Genomic DNA, 25110 nt, shown 5'->3' with positions numbered 1-25110 from the left:
TTGTGGTGATAGAAAATGCTCATTTCTTGTTGGTATCAATATTGGTGATCTAGTGATGATATAGTTTCATAGTTTCTCAAGATATTATCATTGGGGAAAACTAGAAAAATGGTAAATGTTTCCCCTAGGTATTATTTCTTAACACTGCTTGTCAATTTACAGTAAGCTCAATAAAAAGTTAAACAGGAAAAATAAAATGAAATGGTTAGCATCTGTTAACCCGTAACTGGTAATATATAATAATGATACACACATGCATGTATACACATATGCCCATGCACACAAACTATGTATATACACTGTTGAATTATAATTCTCTGTAAATATATGTTTAAGCACCTTTGCTGGTTTATTATAAAATTTTTCTTTTCTTTTTTTTGTCTTTTTCTTTTTTATTGGTACCAGGGATTGAACTCACGACTACCTGCTTGCAAGGCAGGCGCTTATGCCGCTGAGCTAAATCCCCAGCCCCCAAATTCTTCTGTTAGATATTATTCTATCACATTTTCTGAGGATGCCATAAAATGTTGCCATATTGGTAGATGGGAATTTTTTTTGTAAATTATTCACAAAATGTTTGCCAGTCCTTTATAATTTTAAAGAATGTGATACAAAATTTATTACTTCATGGATTACAAAAGCCTAGCAATCAAAATTCTGCAGTTTCCATGATAGTAATGTAGTTGTAAATGTTCTCCTCTGTATAGTCCTTAGCTCAGAGATCTGAACAAAGTAGTTGTCAAATGCATGTGGTTATTTAATGGTTGAGCGAATTTGATCAAAAATGGTGGTCACTATTTCTAGTACCAGAAGAAATTTCAGTTCTTTAGTGTGAAAAAAGCGTATCTTGATTTCCATTGGTGATCCCTAGTGTCAACTCAGTTATTTACATACTCATTTGTTGGAAATAAATGCTGTGTCATAGACTAAGTTCTAAGGAAATACCTTTGTATTACCTCGCTTACTACTTTCACTGCAGCATTCCAGAATGTTAGTATCTCTTAACATCAAACTCACTTTCAAACATTATCTTTTAATAATGAATTAGTCATATCATCTATATTTATTTGTTATATATATATATAATAGATATGTTAATATATTTATTAACATTAATGTTTTAAATATTCAAAATTAACATGAAATAAAATACTGTTAAATTATTTGTCTGTGTTAATTCTTAGAAAAATAGTGATAGTTTTGTTAAACTAATTCATGAAATGATTGGTATTTATCTTTTTAACAAGTAGGAAAGATAGTCATGTTTAACTTTTCTCTGAGAAACAGCTCTATAGTAGAATATAATTTCCCGAAGAGGTCACTAATCATTTTTAACTTATAATTTTCTTTTCTGTTTTATTTTCTTTTTTGGTACCAGGAATGAAACTCATGGCCTTGTGCTTACCAAACAGGCACTGTGCCATTGAGTTATGTCCCCAGCCTACTAACAGCTTTTAAATTTTATAGTTCAGATGTAAATAATGCAGTGAATTAGGTCAGATGTAAATAATGCAGATTTCAAGAATGTGCTCATTGTGACTAATTCTATGGAAAATATTTCTTTAATGTTAATTACAGTTATGGTGGTAAAAGTTTCTCATATAATCTAATATTGCTTCCTCATGAATTCATATTACCAAATGTTGGCTACATATTTTCTCCTTTTAAAATAAACTTTCTGATTTATTATTAATTTTATATCATATTTATAGTCCTGTTAATGCCTATAATATGAGAAAATATACTATTATTTTATGTATTTCTAGAGAAGATTGAAAAGAAATAATCTAAATTCATTACTTCTGTACTCCTTAACATACATCAAGCTTGAGATTATAATTTATAGGTATTAGAATTTTTAGAACTTTTAACACTGTGAACTTCACTATATTAAAGTGTTTTCTTTACATGTAGTGTTAGACGTCCTTGCAAGATGATATTTTAAGTGACATTTTCTAGGAATGCTTTCAAAAGTAGCTTGAAACAAAGTAGGTCCTTGCCAGTAGTTTTAAAATAATTTTCCTCCTCAAACATTTATATTAATGTAAACCTTCTGTTGTCTCTGATTAATTTGATCTTTATCTTCCAGCGTATTTTATATAAACTAAAGCAACACTGTCTTTGTTGGGATTTTTTTTCCAGTATGTTTTAAACAACCATGATTTTTTTTTCTTTTTTGCCTTCTAGGTGCGAGGCCCTCCAACTGCCGGTGCATTTAAAGAAAGACCAACCAAGCCTACAGCCTTTCGAAAATTTTATGAGCGAGGAGACTTCCCAATTGCCCTTGAGCATGATTCGAAAGGAAACAAAATAGCCTGGAAGGTAAGTCAGCGCACAGCTGCCACAGCCAGCTGCACGTGCTGAAGACACAACCAATGCCAAATCACCTTGGCGGCTAAGTAAATAAGCTGGAGTAATTTCTCAGCAAATGGACAGTGGTGGGTGAGCTCTTAGAAAGCCCCTCAGTGTCAGCCGTCCACCTTGACTAACAATTAAATTATAGCCTGCAAAGAAGAAAATGACAGAGTTGCTTTGCCTTAGAGAATTGTCTGCTGCCCAATTCATCTCTATTTTTATGAAAACCTTGGCAGCACAGCCCGTTTCAGGCAGTCCATCAAATGATGGAACTGGCGGCAGGATGGGGAGAGCAACAGCCATTTATCTCCCCTAAATTTCACCTTCTTGCAGGACACTTCCAAATGGAAGCTTTAGTTACCTAAATGGATAGGTCAAGATTGTCTGCTCCCTGGAAATGCAGGGCAGAATACAAAAGAGGCTGCTCCTAGGTGCTGGGCATGCTCTGCACCCCACCCCTATCTGCTGCCCAGGGCTTGTCACACTGCCCTGTTAGAGGCTGACCTCTGCTGAAGCCATTACAGCTCCCAACATTTTTCTGACAAAAGGTTAATTGGCTTCAAAATAAATGTATTGCCTAATGACTCCATCTTAATGTGACTGTGTTTCTTTGTAAAAGACTCACTGATATTATTTGTAAAAACTTGCCAAACTTTTAACCAGGGCTAAGGCTTTTACATTTAATTTGACAAATGAATGTTGATCTCTGTAACCACTTCTGCACTTTAACTGTTTTTGTTACCAGTGCCTGTGCTTTTGGTGATATAGATCCAGCCAAAAACACAAAAACAAAAACCAAAAACCAAAAAACGGGGCAGTATACACACTACAAAGCCCTTACAAACATTCATCACTTCAGGTCAGGAAAATACAAGATATGACCAAGTGGCAGTTAATTTAAGCAACTGATATATTTTAACTGAAGAATGCAGACACCATGTCTGAAGCAACTGCTTGTACTTATTAACAAATAAGTTGTGTTAAAATTAAAATTATTAAAGAATTCATCAAAATAAATACTTTAGAAAGATCTATTAAAATTAACTTTTCACTTCTATAGAAAGGCTGAAAGTATTGTATCATATCTATTATGTCGTTTTCAAATACTTTCATATTATCAGGAAACTTTTCTAAATCTTGAGTAGTTATATTCAGTTTCAAATTTGAATAAGTCACAAAATAATCTTGTTATAAATTTTTCAAAGACAGGATAAGGGAAAATTATTATCTTCTTTGTACTAATCCTTATTTAAAGGTGAATATGTTATGTGAAAATATTTGTATGGGGAAAATATATACCAATTATAACTATTTAGACATTTCAGTCTTAACATATTCCCAAAATTTTGTTGTGATTTTTTTTTTGGTTCATTTATATTTGATTAATTGTATGGATATTATATTTGCTTGTTCACTTACTGATTCACATATAACAGAGGAATTTCTTGATAACGTGATTTCTGCCAAAATTATGAGGTATGTCTAATTTTTTTTATAAAACATGTTTTTGGTATTTTAAGTAATTATAACCTATTTGTAAATTGCCTTTAGTGAAAAGTATTAATATAGATTTGTCTTGACTTATTCAAATAACTTCGTGAATAACATTTAAGTACCAAGAAATTAGAAAAAATCATCTTGAAAAGAAAATTATTAATAAAAATATGGGAAGAATCACTTTGCTTTTTATCTTTCATGATCCAACCTAGTCAGTAGGCCTAAAAACTGATTTTTTTATGTTTATACTAATTCTTTTAAACTGTAATTGATTATAGTACCATTTCAACAAGTTAAAAAAAAAGAATAATAAAGACGGAACGATTTATATGCCTTACTGGTGGTATAACGTCGTATATTTAGAGAAAAACCTTGTTCCAGTTTTAGTATATGTGCTGCCAAAATGAGTACAAGAAAAGTCTAGAACGTGTCAACTTTTAGCTCTTAGGGCTTTGGTAACGTATTTCAATTACATTACTATAACATTGAAAATAAGACATTAAACATACAGTTGTGATCATTCAGCATATTCATATTTACTCCTTGGCCCATTTACAGTGAGCACAATCTGGGACTAAATAAGAGTAGTGAACTTATTTAGACACCATTCCTGAGGAAGGGCCTAGAATGTTGAATGCAGCAGGGGCCCTCCCTCATCCTTAACGCTAAAAAACAAAAAACAAACCACCACCACCTCAGCCCCCCAAAGGCAGCTGAGTTCTCTGGGTGGAGAGCATAGTTCTCTTGTGAAGCCCACTTTAGCCTTTCCTCAGCTAAGTATCTTAGCTTCCCCAGGAAAACATTGGCCATCTTGAAACACTCCTAGATCAACTTTGAAACTCCTAAGGGGATTGTGATTGCCTGAAACAATGTACATAACTGAGTAATAAGAAGGCCTTTTCTGTCACCAAAATTTTGAAAGGAGTGAGGCTCTGAAATACTTAAGACTGACTCCAATCAGTGATGCTAAAGGCTGTGCTCAGTCATCTCAATGTTGTTCCAGTCTGTAAAGTTGCAGCTGTAGGGATTCCCTTTCTATTTATTCAGGATTTACTGATCCAATCATCTCCATATTAGAAAACATGATGTATTTTTGAAATAACAAAAGCACATTATGTTAGAGTTTTCTGGTGCAATAGAGAAGTGAAAAGTAAAAAAAGAAAAAAATGGGTTTATTAAGGATGTGGTGGGTCTGGGGATTTAGCTTTGCGACATAAGCACTTGCCTTGCAAGCAGGCGGTCATGAATTCCATTCCTGGTACCAATAAAAGGTTAAAAAAAAAAGTTTAAAAAAAATGGCTCATGCCTGTAATCCCAGCACTTGGGAGGCTGAGGCAGGAGGATCGTTGTGAGTTTGAGACCAGCCTGGGCTACAAAATGAGCTCAGGGCCAGCCTGAACTGCATAGCGCGAGAACCCTGTCTCAAAAAAGAAAAAAAAAAAAAAAAAAGGATGTGGAAAGTGCTAGGATTATTTCCAAAAGACAAAAAATATTTCCAAAAGATGAGAAATATAAAATAAAAAGCGGCCTTTATTCTGAGAACACGGAGAGAGATGACCGGCACCCCCACCACTGGCATCCGGCTATCTCTCCGGTGGACACATGGCATGGGGGCATGTAAATAGCCTCGGTTTGGGGTGGAACCTAAGGCAGGCATAAGGGATGTACTGGTAGCCCATTGGTCCTAGGTTTGGCACCATATGTAAATTTCCAGGGGCGGGAAGATGGCGTCACAGGTAACTTCCTAGGGGCAGGGAAGATAGGGGCTTCCTGCTTCCGGTTGAGGCTTTCCTTGGCTACAGTGTCCTGTCTTGGCCAAAACCCTTTCATATCCCATCTTATGATTATTATTATGAAAAGAGGCAAAGATTTCTCTCTTTACCTACTTCCTGCTGGCAGAGGGCACTGTACTGTAGCCTAAGGGAGTCGATGGGATGAAGGTTGATGCCCAGGTAGACACTGGTGCCAGGTGTTTTAGCCAGGACAACTTCACTGGTAAATGCACGTATGTCAGACTGGAAAAACAAAGAGACAAGATGTATAAGGAGACATGGCACTGTCATATTTAAGGACCCAAGTGAAGTAGAGGGAAAGGTGCCTTTGATTTAGACATGTTGCACGGTAAGGCACAATTCTGAAAATTAAACGTGGGGTTAGGAGGAGTGGAGTTATGAGAGGTGATTACTCCCCCATCTGAAAGCATAAAAGTTAAGAGGGTAGGTGTATAAAACTTGTCTCCAGTCCAGGACTTGAACTGGAAAAAATAGGGGGAGCAGGGAAGGCAGTGGCTGTACCAATATAGGGAAGATAAGGGCTTAGGCTTTTAGGGATGTCACATTTAACCAGACAGCTGAGGGTAGAAAGAACTGCGACTGTTATCATATAGAACATTATGAAGATTATCTTACGCATGATGTGGGAGTCTTTAGGAAAGACTGTCAAGAGTCCTGCTGTAAAAATGATCATTAATAGAATTTAAGAAATTAGGAACCAAAGTGGATAACAAAACATGACTTAGCCTGTTAACTGTGGCTGCGAGGCCTTTGTGAGACAGAGATGGGTAGGCGACAGAAGATGAGATGACCACTCAAATTGATCAGATTTAGGGCTTGAGTGATGCAAAACCAGAATGGCAGTCTAGCAACTTTGATTTAGGCATGGGTCACTGTAACCTGGTTGTATCAGCAGTTTACCTGGTTGTGGGAAAGGCTTTTATGTCTAGTGAAAAAGTATAAACAAAGTGAGAAGACAAAATGCATCTGTCAGTCTTGACCAGGGTTGTCTGAGAAATTGGTGAGTAAGAAAGGAAGGGGGTGGTCTATATCACTGAGGAAGGGTCCACCAGTGACAACAGGTGGAAGCTGTTGAGGCCTCAGTGTGTCTAAGTCAGCCTGTATAAAAGGCATTTTAAGATTTAGGACTGGGACCTGCACAAAATAGGCCCTGTTTGTAAATGGCATAGGTTGACCATCAATACCCTGTCATAGAGATTGAGGACTTAATATAGCAGCCTGAATACTCAGGAAGAACTCTGTATATATGGCCTCTATGTCCACAAATATAGAGAATGTCTTACCTGAGACTTTAGTGCGACTTGGAATCTGAGACAGACACCTTAAAGGGGGCTGTTGTTGCCTTGAACCCCCTCAGTCTTCAGCAGCAATTTTCTGTTGGTGACAAATCTGGCAAGGTTGACCTTTCCTGTGAGGGCTAGAAGTTAGGATGACTTACCCACTCTGTGGTGGCTAGGACCGTCCAGTAGCCCTGGAGTAAGGTCTCAAAGAATGCCAGGAAGGGGCATTTTCTTGCCCAATGTCTTCTGCTGCATTTGAGCGTGGTCCATGAAGAGGCCAGGCAGCTCCACCTTGTGTAGGTTTACCTGTCTCAGAACTCCAAGTGTCACAAGTGTTAAAAATATGAAAAACCATATTAAGACCTCTCTAAGGTTTGAAGGTCAAGTTTTGCCTTTTTGTTTGGGATTTGGACTACAGTAGAATTAAGTATGCAGGAGTTTAATATTGGCATTTTAGATTAGAGAGCAGGCTTTATCTGGATGGCATATCGCTTTTTTATAGGGTGACACATAGAATTAACAAAAAAGCTTTAATCTGTCTAAAAAGGCTTTAATGGAAACATTTTGCAGTAAAGGTTTAGCAATCTTATGAATAAATCTATCAAAACTGATCTAATACTGTCAAATTCTGAACACATTTACTCTTTAAAGTTGTTATTTGCAGTAGTATGAACCGAGACAAATAAAATAAAACTTAGAAGAAAACCCTTGTCTTGAAATAGAGCTAAAAGGAATTTATAACCTTAGTTGTTAAACAGGAGATTGGTGAAGGCTTTGATTGATAAACAAGGCTGGTAAAATTATCAGGTGGCCAGTAACTTTGATTAAGTGGTTTGAGAATTGTGATAAAAAAAAAATAGCATCTCTTGAGTGGACCCGAATTGTAAAAAAGCATGTCTGAGCAGAGCCGCTGAGCTGCTGTTTTGCGGCATGCGGGCAGAGCACGCCCAGCGTGGGGGTGGGGCAATTGCCGGGACGTAGTGTGCAGGGGCGGGCTGGGACTGCCCCCGGAAACGTGTAAGGTGGCAGTGGCGGCGACGACGGTGCACGGGGGAGGGGCTGGGAGGCGGTCCGACACAGCGTGCAAAGCTGAAACTGCTCGTGGGGCTCGAGGATTAGAAAGCCAATTTAGGAACACAGCTGGGTTTTGATTAGCTTCCTGGACCTGTTTTAAAAGTTTGTTATAGTTAGTATGCTTGTCCTGCTCTGGCACAGCTATAGGCCCAGGGTCATTATCAACGGTGTTTACCTCATGTCTGTGATCAGCTTCTTTTTGAGCTGCTTGCCACAGCTGATTCTGTTCTTCTGAGCTGAGAGTGGTATTTAGAATCACATAAACGTCCTTAAAATGTAAATCATAACAATTAGTAATAAATTTAAATTGCCTGATATAATTCTGTTGGTCAACAGAAAAGCTACCTAATTTATGGGCAGTCTGGGATAGACCAGAAAGCGAAAAAGGCACATGGATGTTAACAAGCCCCTCGGGGCCAGCTTGCTCCTGAAGCGGTAGCAGAGCCTGAGGAGAAGATTCCGGAGCAGAGGGCCATTGAGCAGGCATCCTTCTGGTAGGCGAATGTGAGCAATCATCTGTAGAGCGGCTACAGAGCTGCTGCCGGTCACCCTGGGAAACACAGGCAGATGGCGTCTCACTGTGTGCCTTGCAGTGAGAGGACTGCTGTTGGCAGCACAATGAAGCATCATGTGCACTGCAACAGGGCAGCTGTTGCAGTTCACAAGAGGAGCCACAAGGGGGCGCCCGTTGACAGTGAGGGTCCTGGGAACATGGTGGCGCCTTGTCACGTGACCCAAAACATGGCAGCGCCCTGTCGCCATGTGACCCTCCTGAACATGGCAGCGCCATGCCACGTGGCAGAGGGTTGCAACATGGCGACTGTTCCCAGCACAAGCTGGAACAATCACGCGGCCTGCTGGAAGGACACAGCGACCAAGACCTAGTATGGTGGGTGGGTGGTGAGAATGCTGTAGGGGATAGAGAATTCCCAGGAGAAGTCGGAGACTGCAAGGAAGCACTAACAGAGGGATTAGAGCTGCTGAGAGAATCAGACATAGGGGGAGGGGAAAGTGGTCTGACCGGAGGTAATGAGTTTGGTGGTAGGCAGGCAGTGGCTGGGAAAACACCGGAGGGCAGGATGGAAAAGTTTGCGGCGCAGTAGAGTTAGCTAAAAGTATCTGAGCAGGAGCACAAGATTTAATGAGAGATGGGCGTGTTCTCAGAATAAGAAAGGCTTGAATATAAGGGAGGTCTAATAACTTGTTGCCAGCTTGACAAAAATCATACAAGTTCCTGAGAATGCAGGGGTCAAATGTTCCTTGTTTGGGCCAACACTTGCTGATAAGCGGGTAGGTTGGCCAGACCTCCTGGCAGTAAAAAGTTAGTTGTTTAGTTTTTATGGTACTTTTAAGTTTTAGAGTATGTAAATTGGAAATTAGGCATTGTAAAGGCATCTTTTGGGAGTTAGAAAATACGTTCCCCATGACTGATTCAGGCAAGAAAAAAACCCGGTGGTCCAGAACAAGATGTCACTTGTTTGTGGCACCACACGGCGGCTACGGTTCCAAAAACTCATATATTCCAGTCGTCACTGAGAGATTTACAAGTGGAGTCTGCATGGGGTCAATAACAGTTTTGCCCGTGAGACTGAAGAATTGCATTTTAAATTTTACTGAATTTTAACTAATTTTAATTTAAATAACCACGTTTACCATATTATGGTAAATACTCTGTATTAAGATGATATTCAAAAATAGATGCCTAAATCTATTATCCAGGAAGAAGGTCTATTAAGAATTATTATTAAAAGAAAAATATAAGGGGCTAGGGATTTAGCTCAGCGGCATAAGCACCTGCCTTGCAAGCAGGCAGCCGTGAGTTCGATCCCTAGTACCAATAAAAAGTTTAAAAAAAAAAAAGAGCAAAAGAAAAATATAATTATTAATAAAAGACTTACATGTGCATTTTTACCATGACTCTCTGTGCTTGCCATAAATTCCTTGGTAAATGTTAAGAAAGTTTCATGAAATATCTCTAGCAAAAACTTCTAAGTACTAATCAGTACTTAGTTGTTGGTGAATTGTTTTTATCAATGAAAGGTAAATACAACTGATATAGGATAAGAAATCTGCCAGTTAACTCTGAAATACTTTAAAAATTTTTTTAAATATACATTCTCTGAGTATAGCTAAAGAATTCTTGATTATCAGTGGTTGAAACATAATGCCTTAAAGATTAAATGTGTTAATCTGCTACTTTTTCAACATTTTTTTTTACTCCTTTTGATCAGGAAATATGACTGATACTTTCAATATGCACATTATACACAGAAATTCTTTTACAAAAGAGCTAGGCAACATGAATAAATTATAAAGCAGATAATCAGCACAAACAATTGAAAGGGGAATTTAAAATTTGTGTTTGCTCATCTGAAATTTCTTCAGTTTCCTTATGAATCACAAGGGTGCTGCTTGGAGAGGGAGTGGGTGAGGTTGTATGTAAGGTTTTTTCATATGGAAATTCTGAAAAGAGAAGGAATATTATATCATCTTGCAAAATATGCAGCCATTGTTTCTACCTCTGTTTAGTTAAACTAGGAGCAAAGAGAGTCATACATGTAGAAGGTGACCCAGTGATATAGAGAAGTTTTAAGGCGAGTATTAAAGCATAAGTTATGAGGGGGGAGATGGAATAATGGGGAAGTTCACTACAGTTTTTCTGTTACTGTCTTCCCACTTCTGCTTATAGGTGTACTTCACCCCCACCCAACTCAGTGTAAGACAGCCTTCCCTTCCTCTCCTGTCTCCTCCCTTCCTCTTCCACACCCACCACCGCTTCTCCTTGCTCAATCCTTCCCTGTTTCCTTTAGAGTTTTTGCTTTTTCTTCCTTTCTCCTTCTCCATCTTTTCCTTTTTCTCCTTTCCCCCTTCTCCACTTTCTAGAATCCATTGCTTTTTTGCTATGGTTTTTCAGGGTTGATGGGGGGGATCAAGAGCCAGTTATAGACTCTACATAGCAGGGATCTGAAGTAATTTGAAATATTCATCTGAATGAACTTGAAATAAAAATTTTTATTTGCACATTTACTGACTTACAACTATGAATCATAGGTAACACTGTGAGATTCATCAATTTATTGTGAAATCTGATTCCAAACCATGTTTTAAACAGCACGGGAATACAAATTATTGTAAACTAATCACTTCAAAATTTCCACCATGGGGGGCTGGGGATTTAGCTCAGCGGCATAAGCGCCTGCCTTACAAGCAGGCAGTCATGAGTTCGATCCCTGGTACCGATAAAAACGAAAAAGACCCAAAAAAAAAAAAAAAAATTTCCACCATGGTCTAGGATGTCTGGTATGAATTTGTGCTCTCAAAAATCGAAGAATGAATTTTAGAAACAACAGAGGTTAAGAGTGGAATATATTTATTGAGAGAAAAGAAAGGTTCTGTTCAGCAGAGAGACAGAACTGGACCTGAGTGGGTTGCCGAGGACCCTGGCTTTTCTAATTTCTCACATATCTAATCCATGGGAATTGATGGCTAGGAAGTTAAATGTCAAGCTGCATGAAATGATTAAAGAAGCAGCAAAGGAACACAGTGAGCTGAAAGATGACATAACAAAACTGCAAAATTAACAAATTGACCAATGCAGTTAAAGAAGAGTCAAATAGAAATTGGAAGTGCTGACCAAACCATACAAAGGAAGAATGACAACTTTACCAAAGAAAGATGCTTAAAGGGATTCTCAGAGATAAAGAATTCTATTGAATATGTGAACACTAGAAATGACCAGTGTGAGAAGAGGGTGTCAGACTTTGAGGACACATCAAAAGCACAAAGTGATATACTCAGGTACCTTAGAGACAAGAAGACAGCAAGAAAAATTGACCTAACAGATAGGTATTATAGGACACAAAAAAAAGACTAATTGAAGACTAATTGGAGTTAGAGTAAAATAACAGGCCAGCATACATGAAATTTAAAAACTCTTTATCCAGAAATATTTGGAAGTATGGTGAAAGAACTCACCATACAGGCAAGTGAGGCTTATAGAACGCCAGATAACTGTGATGAGAGAAGTTCCTCATGACTCATCATAGTCAAAATCCCAGAAGCCCAATACAAGGACAACATTTTCAAAGCTATCAGAAAAAAGCACTAATAAAGGTAAAGCATAGGATTACAGCAGACTTTTCAACACAAACTCTAAAGCCTGGGAGAGGTTAGAATGAAGCTTTGCAAGCCCTAAAATAAAACAGCTTTCAACCCAGACCAATATATCTTGCAAAACTATCTTTCAAAATCAGTAGAGAAATAAGGATATTCCATAGCTAAGAAGACCTTAGGAAATTCATGACCACCAAACCAGCATCTCTCAGAATTTCTAAGGATATCCTAGACAAAGACAAGGTATATATAGGAAAGGAAGAAGTCAAATTATCGTTATTTGCAGTAACCTGATCCTCTACATAGAAGACTCAAAAATTCTACCAAAATATTCCTAGAATTAATAACCAAAAGTTCAATAATGAAGCAGGATTTTAAAAATCAGTGCACAAAAATCAAGTGTTCCTGTACACCAATAATGAATACATGGAAAAAGAAATTAGAAATATACTAGTATTCACAATAACTTTAAATACTTAGGAATTAGTCTTACAAAAGGAGTGAGAGAACTCTATAATGAAAATTATAATACTCTGTAAAAAGAGATCAAAGAGGGTATCAAAAAATGGAAATATACCCCTTATTCTTAGAAACAGAAAAATATTATCAAAATGGCCATGCTACCAAAACTGTTATGTAGATTTAGTACAAGACCAATAAAAATACTAACAGCATTCTTCATGAAAATAGAAAACACAAGCCAAGCGTGATGGCGCACACCTGCAATCTCCACACTCAAGAGACTGAGGCAGGAGGATCGTCGCAAGTTCAAGATCAGTCTGGGGCTACAAAGTGAGCTAAAGGCCAGCCTAAGCTGCATAGTGAGATCCAGTCTCAAAAAGATGAAAACAAACAAAATAATTCCTTCCGCAAATCAAAACACAAATACACAAGTTTAAATAAATATTTACATTAATTTTTTAAAAATAGAAAACACTATCCTAAGTTTTACATTAAAACAACAGAGATACAAAATAGTGAAAGAAGTCCTGGGCAATAACAACAAAGCAGAAGTCTTCAAAATTCTGGATTTCAAGTTATACTGCAAAATGTAACCACAAGGAAGCATCATGGTTCTGGCGTAAAAACAGATTTGTGGATCAATGGAACAGGATAAAAGATGAAGAAACAAGCCTAGTCACATTAAGTCCTCTGATTTTGGGTGAAGATGTCAAAAGCATATGCTGTAGAAAAGATACCTTCCTAGAAAAACTGGTATTAAAAAAACGGATTGCACAAATGTAGAAGGCTGAATTTAGACCCATATTTATTACCGTGCACCAAAATAAAATAAAAATGGATCAAAGACATAAATATGAAACAGAAACAAACTGATGGAAGGAAAAATTCTTAAAGATGTAGATATAGAAAAGGATTTTCTGAATAAAACCCCAGTTGCACAAGAATTAACAATATCAACAAGTGAAATTATATCAGATTAAAATTTCTATATAGCGAATCAGTCAACAGAGGAAAAAGACATTATACAAAATGGGAAAAAATTTGTTAGATACTTCTTTGACAAAGGATTAATATCTAGAATTTACAAAGAACTGAAAAACATGGAACCTCCAAAATAAAAGATTTAGTTCAAAAAATGTTCATCTGACAAGAATATAGACTTCTCGGTAAAAGTACAATGGCCAGTAAGTACATGAAAAGTACTCAGCATATTTGGCTATCAGGGAAATGCAGTCCAAAAAGGATAGTTATCATTAAAAAAAAAAATCAAACAAGTTCTGGCAAGGTGCAAGGAAGGAAGGACCCTTCTACACTAATGAGTTTCCTCAAAACTACAAATTTCATTCCACCCAGCTATTCTCCTTCTAGGTATCATTCCCAAAGTATTAATGACATCATGCCACAGTGATGCATGCACACTTACTTTTAAGCAGCACATCCCATAATGTCTAAATCCTGTAATTGTCCTATATATCCATCAACGGATGGATAAAGAAAGCCTGGAATTTATACGTAAGGCAGTATTAGTCCGCTGTAAAGAAGGATAAATCTGAATCATTCGTGGGAAAATGGATTCACCTTGAGCTACAATAGCAAGTGAAATAAATCAGATGCACTAGCTGAAATTTTGCATAACTTTATTATATGAGAAACTCAAGTTAAATAATTTGAGTAACAGAATAAAAGATGGGCAATAGGAAACAGAGATCTTTTTCAAATGGGGAGAGGACAGAGGGACAGAGGCAAGAGAAGGGAAATGGTGGAAAAATTAAATTAAAAGAATTAAGATATGTTAAATATATGTACCTACTCATTAAAATGAATGTAAACATTATATACTGCACTAATAAAATAATCACTCAAGAGATCTTGGAGGGAAGTGATGTTAGCAGAAAGCTGGCAAAAAGTATCATAAATACATTAGTCTTCTTAAATGACTATATTATAAGCCATTCACTTTAAGGATAAAATCTACAAGTACACAAAAGTGTCTCTGAATTCTAATCATTTTGATGCAGTTAGTATTGATGTAGGTCAGCTTTCTCTATGTGACCATAACTGTGTTATATGACAGTGTGTGACGTGTATAAGAGTCTAGTGTTCTATTAAATTCTTCACACACAAGCATAAGGATGGCTCATATATTAGAAAGATTTGAGTAAGAAATTGATAGATACCCTATAGGCAAATCAGTATATCATACAAATTCTATTAATGAACAACAATAACAACAAAATCTAATCTATTGAATTCTCTGAAGAAAAGAAGAAGCTCAGATGAACTTGTACTTTGCTTTAAAGTACCCTTTCTCGGTACCTTTTCTCAACAACCTTACCTGGGTCTATTAAAGTGGTCCTTGTCCAAAACAGCATAATTGCCACGAACATTTCTGGATTGCTGCTGCCCTCTTTATTTGATATGTAAATGATTTTCAGTAACCAGTTATATTGAAATAAAATTTAGTGAAGCCAGAACTGATACATACAAACATGTGAGAATGGATCTACCTTCTACTAAATACATAGTCAAAAATGTATCTTTCCTGTTGGTCGAGTGGGGATGGATAGAACTTTACCACGAAAGTGCAAGTTCCTTGTGATTAGTGCATTAAATATATGGCTTCCTATTGAGTAAAACTTGGATCACCACAAGAGTTTCTCTATAATAAAACAAAATTTAAAAATCAATAGTAAGTTAATTGAGTAACTGTAGCATGTGTTTCTAATATTTTTGTCAATAAATATTTAAGTATCATTTATATATTTGTATTCCATATTGTTTAAAAATCAACTTGTTATCTTACAAAGAACTATAAAGTACATAAACAAATTTAAAATATTATTGAACTTAGAAACAAGACAAGCCCTAAAAATGGAGCCAATAACATTTACTAAAGATAAGAATATCCTGAAATCATCTAGGGATCTCTGACTGTATTTCTCCTCCATACATTCTTCTATTCTGGTATCTAGGGCCATATGGTGTTCATGATATCTGTTCAATTAAAGTAAAATATAACAGAGTTAATTCTTATGAAGTTTTATTTTCCTAGACACTATTTTTTGTCTATGTTTCTCACTATCTAGACTTCATTTTACTTATTTGTGACAATATACTAAATGATTTCTATGCCACTTTTTAATTATCAGAATTCAAAGAAATTGTTTTATAATTTGTTAAAGTAACTGAACTCTGCAATGTTCATGAAATACTTCAAAAAGCAAAGAGGGCAAATTTGAGAAACTTGCCAGAGATACCAAGAGTTTCTGAAGGCAAAGTGGAAAGTTTAACAATGCCAAGTCAATTTTAATCCACAATACTTTAAGGCCAAGAATTAAATATTGCAGTTTCAATGGAGCTGAACTGTAATCGTGAGAATGTTTCTTAGATTATGTATCAGTGTTTACTTCATGATTATTCTTTTCTTATATTTTACTTGCAAAATGATGGAGATAATATATGCATCCAATGACTGCTCATTTCTTATATTTTACTTCCAAAATGATGAAGACAATTTTATTTCTTTTTAAATGACAAAAATACATATCTAACTTGAGTATGCAAGTGAAGACAATGCTGTGCCTAAAAATTCAAAATATTCAAATCAGTATTTAAAACTTCTATGACAGGGGCAGATACCACACAGTCCATTCTGTGTTGACTAACAATCCCATTCAGTGTTTATTTTCTGATTTTCCCTCAGTTTTAATATTCTTTAAGCTCCTAGCAACATTGGTATTCATAAACCATCCAAAATTGTCAATGTAACTGTTTTCATTGACATACCTGATAATTTCCTAGTAGGAAAAACACTTACTGAATATAACTATTATTAAAATGTGCACTAATTTTCTTACAATTAAAATCTGATCCCAACCATGATGGCTCATTATCTGTAAATATTATTGCATTTTAAAGTAAGTCACACTGTGACCGGATGATGCCTGATTCATTCACCACCCATATATTCGCAAACTTCTATAATTTTGATTTATAATTTAGTTCTTTGGTGTCTGCGATATCTTAATACTGCAATTGCCCCTAAAATAAAGCTGATACTGATTTTTTGAAATCTTGTACATAAATTTATTTGAGTTAAATAATTTGCTTCATAAGAAGAATGAATATTCTCTTGGAATTGTCCTGGGCTTCGGTTTCTTTTGATGACTGCCAAACCTTGAATTTGGATAATAGGCCTTAAAATTTGTAAGGCTAATTTCACAAGAGAAGTGACAATTTATCTGATTTTTTAGTATGAGAAACTACTACATTTCTATTATTAATTCCTCTGTGACTAATCTACAAGTCTTAAAAAAATCCTCGGGCAATTAATGTACTATCTGTGGGGTTTTTTATAAGAGGGGACTGCATGCACAATTATCCAGTTCTTTAATTTGATGTAAATTGTTATGTCTTAGAAGTGTACAGCATAGAAATACAACCATGTATCAGAAATAACTTTAATTCAAATTAGTTAGATGACCTCTGAAAGCTAGATGAAAGATTTTCTGCTGAATGGGCTGGTGCTCCCTGCTGCCTATATAATTTATGTGAGAAATTAGTGCGAATGGTTCACTTTTATGGAGCAGAGCTGCTTGTAGCAAGCCTGCAGAAACAATTTTCCCCCAAGCCTCCATCTGTTCTTCAAACTAGGGCATATGCCATCTCATCGAGCTTGAAAGTCAACTGATTTATAACTCCTGGAAAGTGCATAGATTGAAAAGAAAGGTCGACTGCTGCTCTGTGACAGTGATTTGTTAGGCATTGGCTAAAGACAATTCACATTACCAGAAACCCAAGGGGAAACAAGCAATGCTGTAAGTTTCAGGACACAGTAGACTGACAACAGAAGAAAAACAAATCATTCCTGCTTCTTAAATTGGATGACCACCATGGCTAAAAAGTAGGAGAGGCCCTGGTCATGTTAAAGGTAACGTAGTCAACAATACTGTGTTGTCACTTAATATACCATGCAGGACTGAGATTGCTGCTACCCTGCTAACAGTAAATATTGCCACTTTAGACATATCATTACTGTAACATTTGAACTAAAACTACTTGTCAGAAAGTTCCATTCAGAGACATATTGTTCTTTGCTGAATTCTCCATGTTTTCTTGGAAGATGGAATCTTTAGTTGTTCCCATAAGTAATCTAATTGAATAGATCTCTCTGTTTTATCATTTACTGTATTTCTTTTTTTATTTACCACAGCACAAGTGAGACCAAAAGTTCTTGCTCAGATAACAAAGGGAATCAGATTGACACTATGGCAGTAAAAAACAAAAGTATCACTGATGCATTTATTTAAAATGATCTAAGTATCTCTTCAGATTCCGCCAGACATCCACAGTTATATTAAGATTTCTCCTTTTCCTCCTGGCAAAATCTAAAGAAACTTAATTAAGAATCACATCAATTTTAATCTATATTTAAGACAAGAATCTTAAGAAATTATTTTTTACCTTTATCAAAAGGTAAAAATCTGGTGAGTTCAATCCCTGGTACCAAAAAAATAAAAAATATTAAAAAATAAAAGTAATGTATGCTCGGTATAGAAAATTTGGAAAATGGTAAAATGTATGCAGAAGTTAAAATTCATCCTGAAAAGCTTCTTTCCTATTTTTCTATGTGTCTTTTCCTTTGTTAAAACTATATTTCAAATGAAAAGCTTTTAAGAAATTCAAAGATTGACTTAAGAAATAGATTAATAGCAAACACAGCAGCCACAAATCTGTTAATAGTTTTCTCCAACCTAACAACAACAAAACTGACAACCACCTTTTAATTTGCAATTTTAAATTTTCAATAGTGTGCCGGTGATGTAAATGTATTTGTTATTGTGAGCATGTTTTAGCACATTTTTGAAGGGAATAGTAATCACTATTTTAAAATTTTATTATGTAAGAAACACATTTCTTGCTGTTAGGAAAAATGTAAAAATGAACACAAACAGTTGGCAGATTGTTATAAAGTCCATCTTGGTTCCTTATCTAAGACATTTTCTTTACCACAAATAATCCTATAGAATTTATAAGACTAATTTTCAATTTGAATAGAGGAAAATCCATAAATCTTTCTAGATATAAATTCTCAAATCTTTATTTAAATGTATTTCTCTCTGCTCCTGTATATCTTTAAGCAATTTTATAAAATACAAATACATCATTTAATAATTTTTAAATCCTCGAATATGTTGAAAGTATAGTTTTTCATCTTCCATATATGAAATGTATTTGGATAGAAATTTTATGTTCTTAATTTACAGAGGATTCCCCCCCATATCTCTGTACAGTATAACAGTACTGTATTGTAACATGTGCCTGCTTATAATTTTTATTCCTTTGATTGGAATCTGTTCTTGTTTTCTTGCTATTTTTTGCTTGTTTGTTTGCTTGCTTGCTTTTTGGCAACCTGTGTAATTGCACTATTTTAAAATAATTTAAAGATATTTCCATGTGTGCTTCTCTTTTCGTACAGTCACCCTATAATACAGTAAGATTATTGCCTACTAACTTGCAAATTTTTCAACTAAGGAAAGTTTTCTTTTGCAATATTATTATTATTCTGCCACAATTTTTCTATTTCCATTCTTAGGACAAATAGTGTGTGGAAATTATACAGTTCTGTCATTGCTATCATTGTCTCCTTTAATATTTTCATCTCATTTTTAATTTCAAAAGGCCTAATTCCTTAAAACTTATAGAAAAATGATGTCTGAAAATTTATTTCAATGAGTGAAAATTAAAAATATGTAGTTCAGAAATCTACTTAAACAGATTTACTAGTAAACATATTACAGTTAGAACTTCTGGAACTTTTCCTTTAGGTTGTATATTTTCTAGAGTGCTCTGATAAATTACTTTACATCACGAGCTCGGTATAAAGTACTTTATGTGTGTTGGATTCTACTGCAGGAGAAATTTTCATAGCACAAGATTTTGAAACTTTCAGCTGAAAAGTTTCTTTTGTGTTTTACATGTATAAGATTTGGATATATTGTCCATTCTTACTTGAGCACCAACTAAAGACTTTTATCAGTGTCATTTAATAAATAGTTTTTACTGTGCTATGTCTTTGCATTGAAGTAAGATGAACTGAAGCTTTCTCACGAGATTTCATTCTCAAGAATGGAAGAAAGGCCTAGTAATAATAATATGTAAAAAACTAGAAGAAAGAAACATTTTCTGACATTGCTTTCATCCTGAGATTTCTCTAAACTTTAAATTAATTCATTACTTCAAAAGTAATGAACATACTTTCATACTGCCTACATCCATAAGGTCAATCTTTCTCCTCTGTGAGTCCTTTTGTGTTTTGAAGGTAAATGATCAGTAAAGATTTTCTTTTTCTTTGTCTTTTTCCTTTTTATCGGTACCGGGGATCAAACTCAGAACTGCCTGCTTGCAAGGAAGGTGCTTATGCCGCTGAGCTAAATCCCCAGCCCCAGTAAAGATTTTCTTACACTAATAATGTATATTGTACAGTTTCTCTCCACTGTGAGTTTGCTCTTATCTCCACATATAACTCCAAAACCAAAATGCCTTTCCACTTTCTTTACACGCACAGTTTCTCTCCACTGTGAGCTCATTTCTGTCTTTGAAAGCTGCCAGATCAACCAAAGACTTTCCCATATGACTTACATACATGGTATGTGGTATCTCTCCACTATAGCGTTCATTCATGTATTGACGTGAGACTCAAATTAACAAAGGTTTTTCTATATTTCTTTCACTCACAGAGCTTTTCCTACTATGAATTGATTCATATTTTTGAGACTCACATAAATATAAGAAAGTTTTGCCATATTGCTGACATCAGTAGAGTTTCCCTCAACTTTTAGCTCATTCATCTCTTCAAAGGTTATCCCAAGAATAAACCTTTTTTTTTTTTTTTAACCAGGGATCGAACTCACAACCTCATGCTTGCCTAGCAGTCACTTACACCACTTCTTACTAAACCTCCAGCGTGCTGTTTATTTTTTCATATCCTTTCTTTATATGTCTCATTGTCATATGTTTTTTGTCCAGTGTGAGTACATTGAAAGATGAATGTCCAATGAGAATTTCTCCACCCACATGATTTTCACACAGTATTACTTGTGGTGAAGATTTTTGGTTCACAACATGCTCCGTAGTCACATTGCAAAGTTTCTCAACGTTGCATACCTTCTTTACATGCAGTGTTTTGTCCCCACTTAACTTCCATCTTGTCCGGGATCCTTCCCAATATGCAGAGTTATTTTTGGGAAGGATCTAGTAAAAATTACCCATCCAGGGAGCAGTCTATACACAGCCACATCTTGACCTCATTCCGTAGATTCAGGTGTGTCCTGGTGTCCCTGCTAGGGCTCCTGAATCCATTAGAGCTTAAAGACTGATCAAATCTCAGTCACCTGGAGCCTCTTAAGTTCCTGACTCTATTTCCATCCCTTAACTTCTGGGAGATCTTCCTTAACCTATGCATGTATCTGGTATAAGCATGTTTTATCTAGTCCTATTCATGCATAGAAGAGTCTTCTATAATTTTTAACATTAAGGTAATATGGGGTACATCGATACCTATCAGCCCTAAAATGTAAAAACACCCAATTTTGTTTACCTTTTCTTTTACCCATAGCATTTTACTTGTGTGGCACGCTACTTTCCAGGACAAAATGAATGTGCCAACTGAAGTTTTTATTCCTACTTCATTTCCTGTGTTTAGTTGTGTTCTAGATGAATGGTGTCTAAGTGGATGAAGGAATGGTGATACAGTGAAATATGGCAGAAAATGTAGGAGACACGAAGCCACTACCTACTTTTACATGAGTGTCATTAGTTGGAAATCATGAGTTGACTATGAACCGTGATTTTGCAATCCAGTTCTATTGGCCTATAAAAATTCCTTTCATGCATGTCTATGCATTTCTTTATCATATCAGTTTTCAATTGCATATTGAAGTTCTTCATATCTTTATAAATAATTTTGTGGTATTGGGAGAAACTGTCAAACTCTCATCAAAGTGCAATGTAAAACCATTGAGTATAATTTATTTTTGTGTATTTCTACACTGGTGTTGCAAAATAATAACGTGATCTCATTAGGGCTTAGTCAGTAGTAACTTGTCTATTCATAAAGAAATTCAGTACATACAATGAGTAAAACCTAAGGCTGAGGCCTGTAGCCTGAAGATATGGGTTCTGATCTTAAAAGCTTACTCACTAAAATAGGTCACTATTCAACAAAAAAGCTGCAAGTGTCTAAAAAGTACATATTAAATACAAAAACCAATTACTTCCCTTTACATATATGCCACATATTCTTACTTTATGCAGAATGCATTAAATATTTACTACTTTAATGACCCGGTTCAAATAGTTTCTATTAACAAACTTCAAATTGAGAGACTCTACAGTATTTTTGTTAGTTGATAAATTATGCTTGTTTGAGTAAATGCAATTTTTGCTGACACTTTGCTTTTATCCTACTTCAGTATTTTTATTATTACACAAAAAGCAATAAGTTTTATGTGAAAATCAATCCATATGCCTATATTGTGCCAATCTCAAATATGACTGACACATTTTTAACTCCAAAATTCTACTCTGTGTTTTGAAATAAATAGTATTATTATGTATTTGGTTTAGTATGAGTTTTAAAGATGCATCTTGCTTGAGATTCAATCTAATTTAAATATGAAAGATTCTGGATTTCTGATTAAATATAAGGAAGGATTTCTTGTTCTAGCCCCTATATCATTGAATGTCTTTCTTTAATTCCCTGTGTTTTATTCTAGATGTTTTCCTCAAGTCTCTCAGTCTATGAATTTATTCTCTTCATTTAGATTTAATCTACTATTTAATGTGTCTGCTGTAATTTTCTCAAATTTAGTCTCAGTGAATATCAATTCTAGAACTTACATTTTTTTCTTTTAAAGGAGATACATTTTCTCATAATTTCTTTTTACGGTCTCTCTTTTTGTCTTTATCAGCTTACATGCTTTAAGTACATTCCTTTCAAGTTTCTTTAGTATTCATCTGTTACCTTTTGCTGCTGCAGTGTGAATCTGAGTTTGCCTGTCCTTGTGGCTCCCTCCAGCACCTGCCAGGGCCTCCCTGTGACCTTGGTTTTCCGGGGTGCCTGAATTCATCTTTTTTTTTTTTTTTTTTTTAGATTACATATTATCATCTTAGAGATAGAGTTGCTCAAGTCACAGTATCAAAGCATACAAAGTGGACATTAAAACAGCAAGACCGCAAACAATTGTGTTCAGTGATCCAACCAAAAGCATTAATATGGTCATCTATTTAACACCCCTAAACACACTTGCAGTTGTATCCTTTAGAGCACTTTCTGAATTCATCTTTATGTGGATCAGGCTCCTTGCTTGCTCGCTAGACTACAGCTCACGGCTCTAGGTTTGAATTTGTTTATTCGAGGAGGCTTGGTTTTTGTCTCTTCTGACTTTGGTATTGTCATTTTAAAATTTTTCATCCAGTATTAATAATTTTTTTTGTTCATATTGATTAGAGATCCTCTCAATGATTGTAGAGGATTTTTTTCTCAATATTTTGACTTAGATAAAAAAGGATCATCTTGAGTTACAATCTTTTCTCAATGGGAGACCAGTTCTAGAACTGAACCATGTATAAAAGTAAATAGAATGAAATATGAATAAAATTATTCCTGTTTTACTATTGAGTTAGACTTAATTTCATTCTGTAAAGTTTAACCAGCAAATTAAAGAGACCTTTGTTACCTTGTTAACTTACGTAGTAATAGTGAATCTCTTGAAACATATTAAACTATCAGTTGAAAAACATCTTTTATGTACTTTCCATTTGTAGTAAATTGTATAACATTTTACTAAATATCATTAAATTCTTTTTAAAAACCAACAAACTATAACACTGGATTGAAGAATTTAGTTCTTTAAAGTCTTCTTTCACAGAAAAAAAATCATTTTAGATTTATTTGTGCTTTGAGGAACTCACTTGGGTAATGGCAGAATATTTGTATATACTCAAAACGGATTGTTAGTTTACTTTCATTTTTCTTTATATTTTTTAAATGTGTTTTGAAGAGCACTAGTATGCCAGACTAGTAATATTAAAACCACAAGTCAAAACCACAAAAGTTAAGGTTTTTATAATTCTGTTTCAGAATCTCTAGCTTTTTCTGCCTGTGTGTGTTATAATTTTAACACTTTATTATTGTAACTTATTACATTTAATAAACTAACAATTGGGATTTGCTTCAAATCTCAAGGAGCAATTTTGCAGATAGCTCATTTCATGAGGAAGAAATGGAGGCTCTGATGACTAGGATGTACCACTGGGGAATGGAGGAGCGCGAACACAAAAGGCATGGGTTAGTCGCAATATTATTAGTCATATTTTGTCTGGTCAATAATATTATAATTTAGATCAGTTTAAAGGAATGAATAAGCTCCGTAGGGAATATACCAGTATTGTAGAAAATCTTTTTGGTAAGGAATTTTGCATATTATAAATGTAAAACAACACTTAAATAATCACTCTGGTTTTTCTCACTCTCTTCCTTATACTTTATATAGCCGAAATCTTTGTGCTTATATATTACCAAACATCCATCATGCACCTTGCCTTTTAACCTCTACTCACATAGACCACGCCTCCACTGTGTCCATGCCTGCCTCTGTCCTCCAGGGCTCATCTGCTCAAACTCAGCTCATATCACAGAGAGACTCTGCTTCAAGGAACACATCATAGCGAATCATTCTCTAGCAAATCAGTACACCCTAGTCCTAGTCTGACTGAGATATTAATCTCTTCTCATGTTTCCCCTCATGAAAGTAGCTTCTGGAACAGTGTGTAACTTGGACCTACCATAATCCATAATCTACGTGAATAAATATCTTAAAACTGATGTTTCAAACATTTCACAAGAATAGCATTTTAAATTTTATTTTCAGGCTCCATCGATCTTATAATAGTTCTATTTATTATTAGGTTTTCTTAGAGAAGATAGTTTGTTGTCCTTTTAGGACATTTATAGTAACTCAATAACTATTGCTTATGGCTGACCAATAAAATTCATTTGCTTAAATTCTGCTAAAAAGTTTAAAAATAAATTCTGCTTATTTGATGATATTGAAATTTTATTTTTATGGATGTGTTATTTTTACCATGTGCCATCCTGTTGATATGATGCAACTTAGTGAGAATCATCCACTCATTCAGTAGATGTTGCCTGAGCACATGCCACGTGCCCACTGTGGCACGATCTGTAGCACAGTAGTGAATGGTACAGACAAGTTCTCTGTCATCATAGCAGTAAATCTGAACTACTGCGTCAGTAAATATAGTGTTCTGTGGTAATACTATCAAGAAAGGTGAAGTAAGGGGGAGGGAAGATGTAACTGTAAGAGGATAGGGTACCGCTTTGGGGGGTGATCTGTAGGTGTTCCTTCAATAAAGTGACATTAAAGTGAGGGTCATTTGGTGATGTTGTCTAAATTATTTTATTAGTATAAGAATCATAATTTATTGCTTTTCTTTTTTAAATGTACTGACAT

The 25110-nt window shown here is 35.2% G+C and overlaps 1 protein-coding gene across 2 annotated transcripts in view; it reads left to right on the top strand.

The window, feature by feature from the left end:
- The window catches only part of Pacrg (parkin coregulated), a 503840-nt gene that overhangs the window by 69197 nt on the left and 409533 nt on the right, over positions 1-25110 (top strand). For both annotated transcript variants that reach the window (XM_063233338.1, XM_003466379.5), the window contains one exon: positions 2188-2322. In XM_063233338.1, the coding sequence (XP_063089408.1) occupies positions 2188-2322 (135 nt within the window). The remainder of the gene's footprint in view (positions 1-2187; positions 2323-25110) is intronic.

Source organism: Cavia porcellus, unplaced genomic scaffold (genome assembly GCF_034190915.1).
Source record: "Cavia porcellus strain 051 isolate PalLab524CR breed Dunkin Hartley unplaced genomic scaffold, mCavPor4.1 scaffold_22, whole genome shotgun sequence".
NCBI classification, from domain to species: domain Eukaryota; kingdom Metazoa; phylum Chordata; class Mammalia; order Rodentia; family Caviidae; genus Cavia; species Cavia porcellus.
The sequence above is the reverse complement of the archived record's forward strand: the minus strand, read 5'-3'. Positions and strand labels throughout refer to the sequence as shown.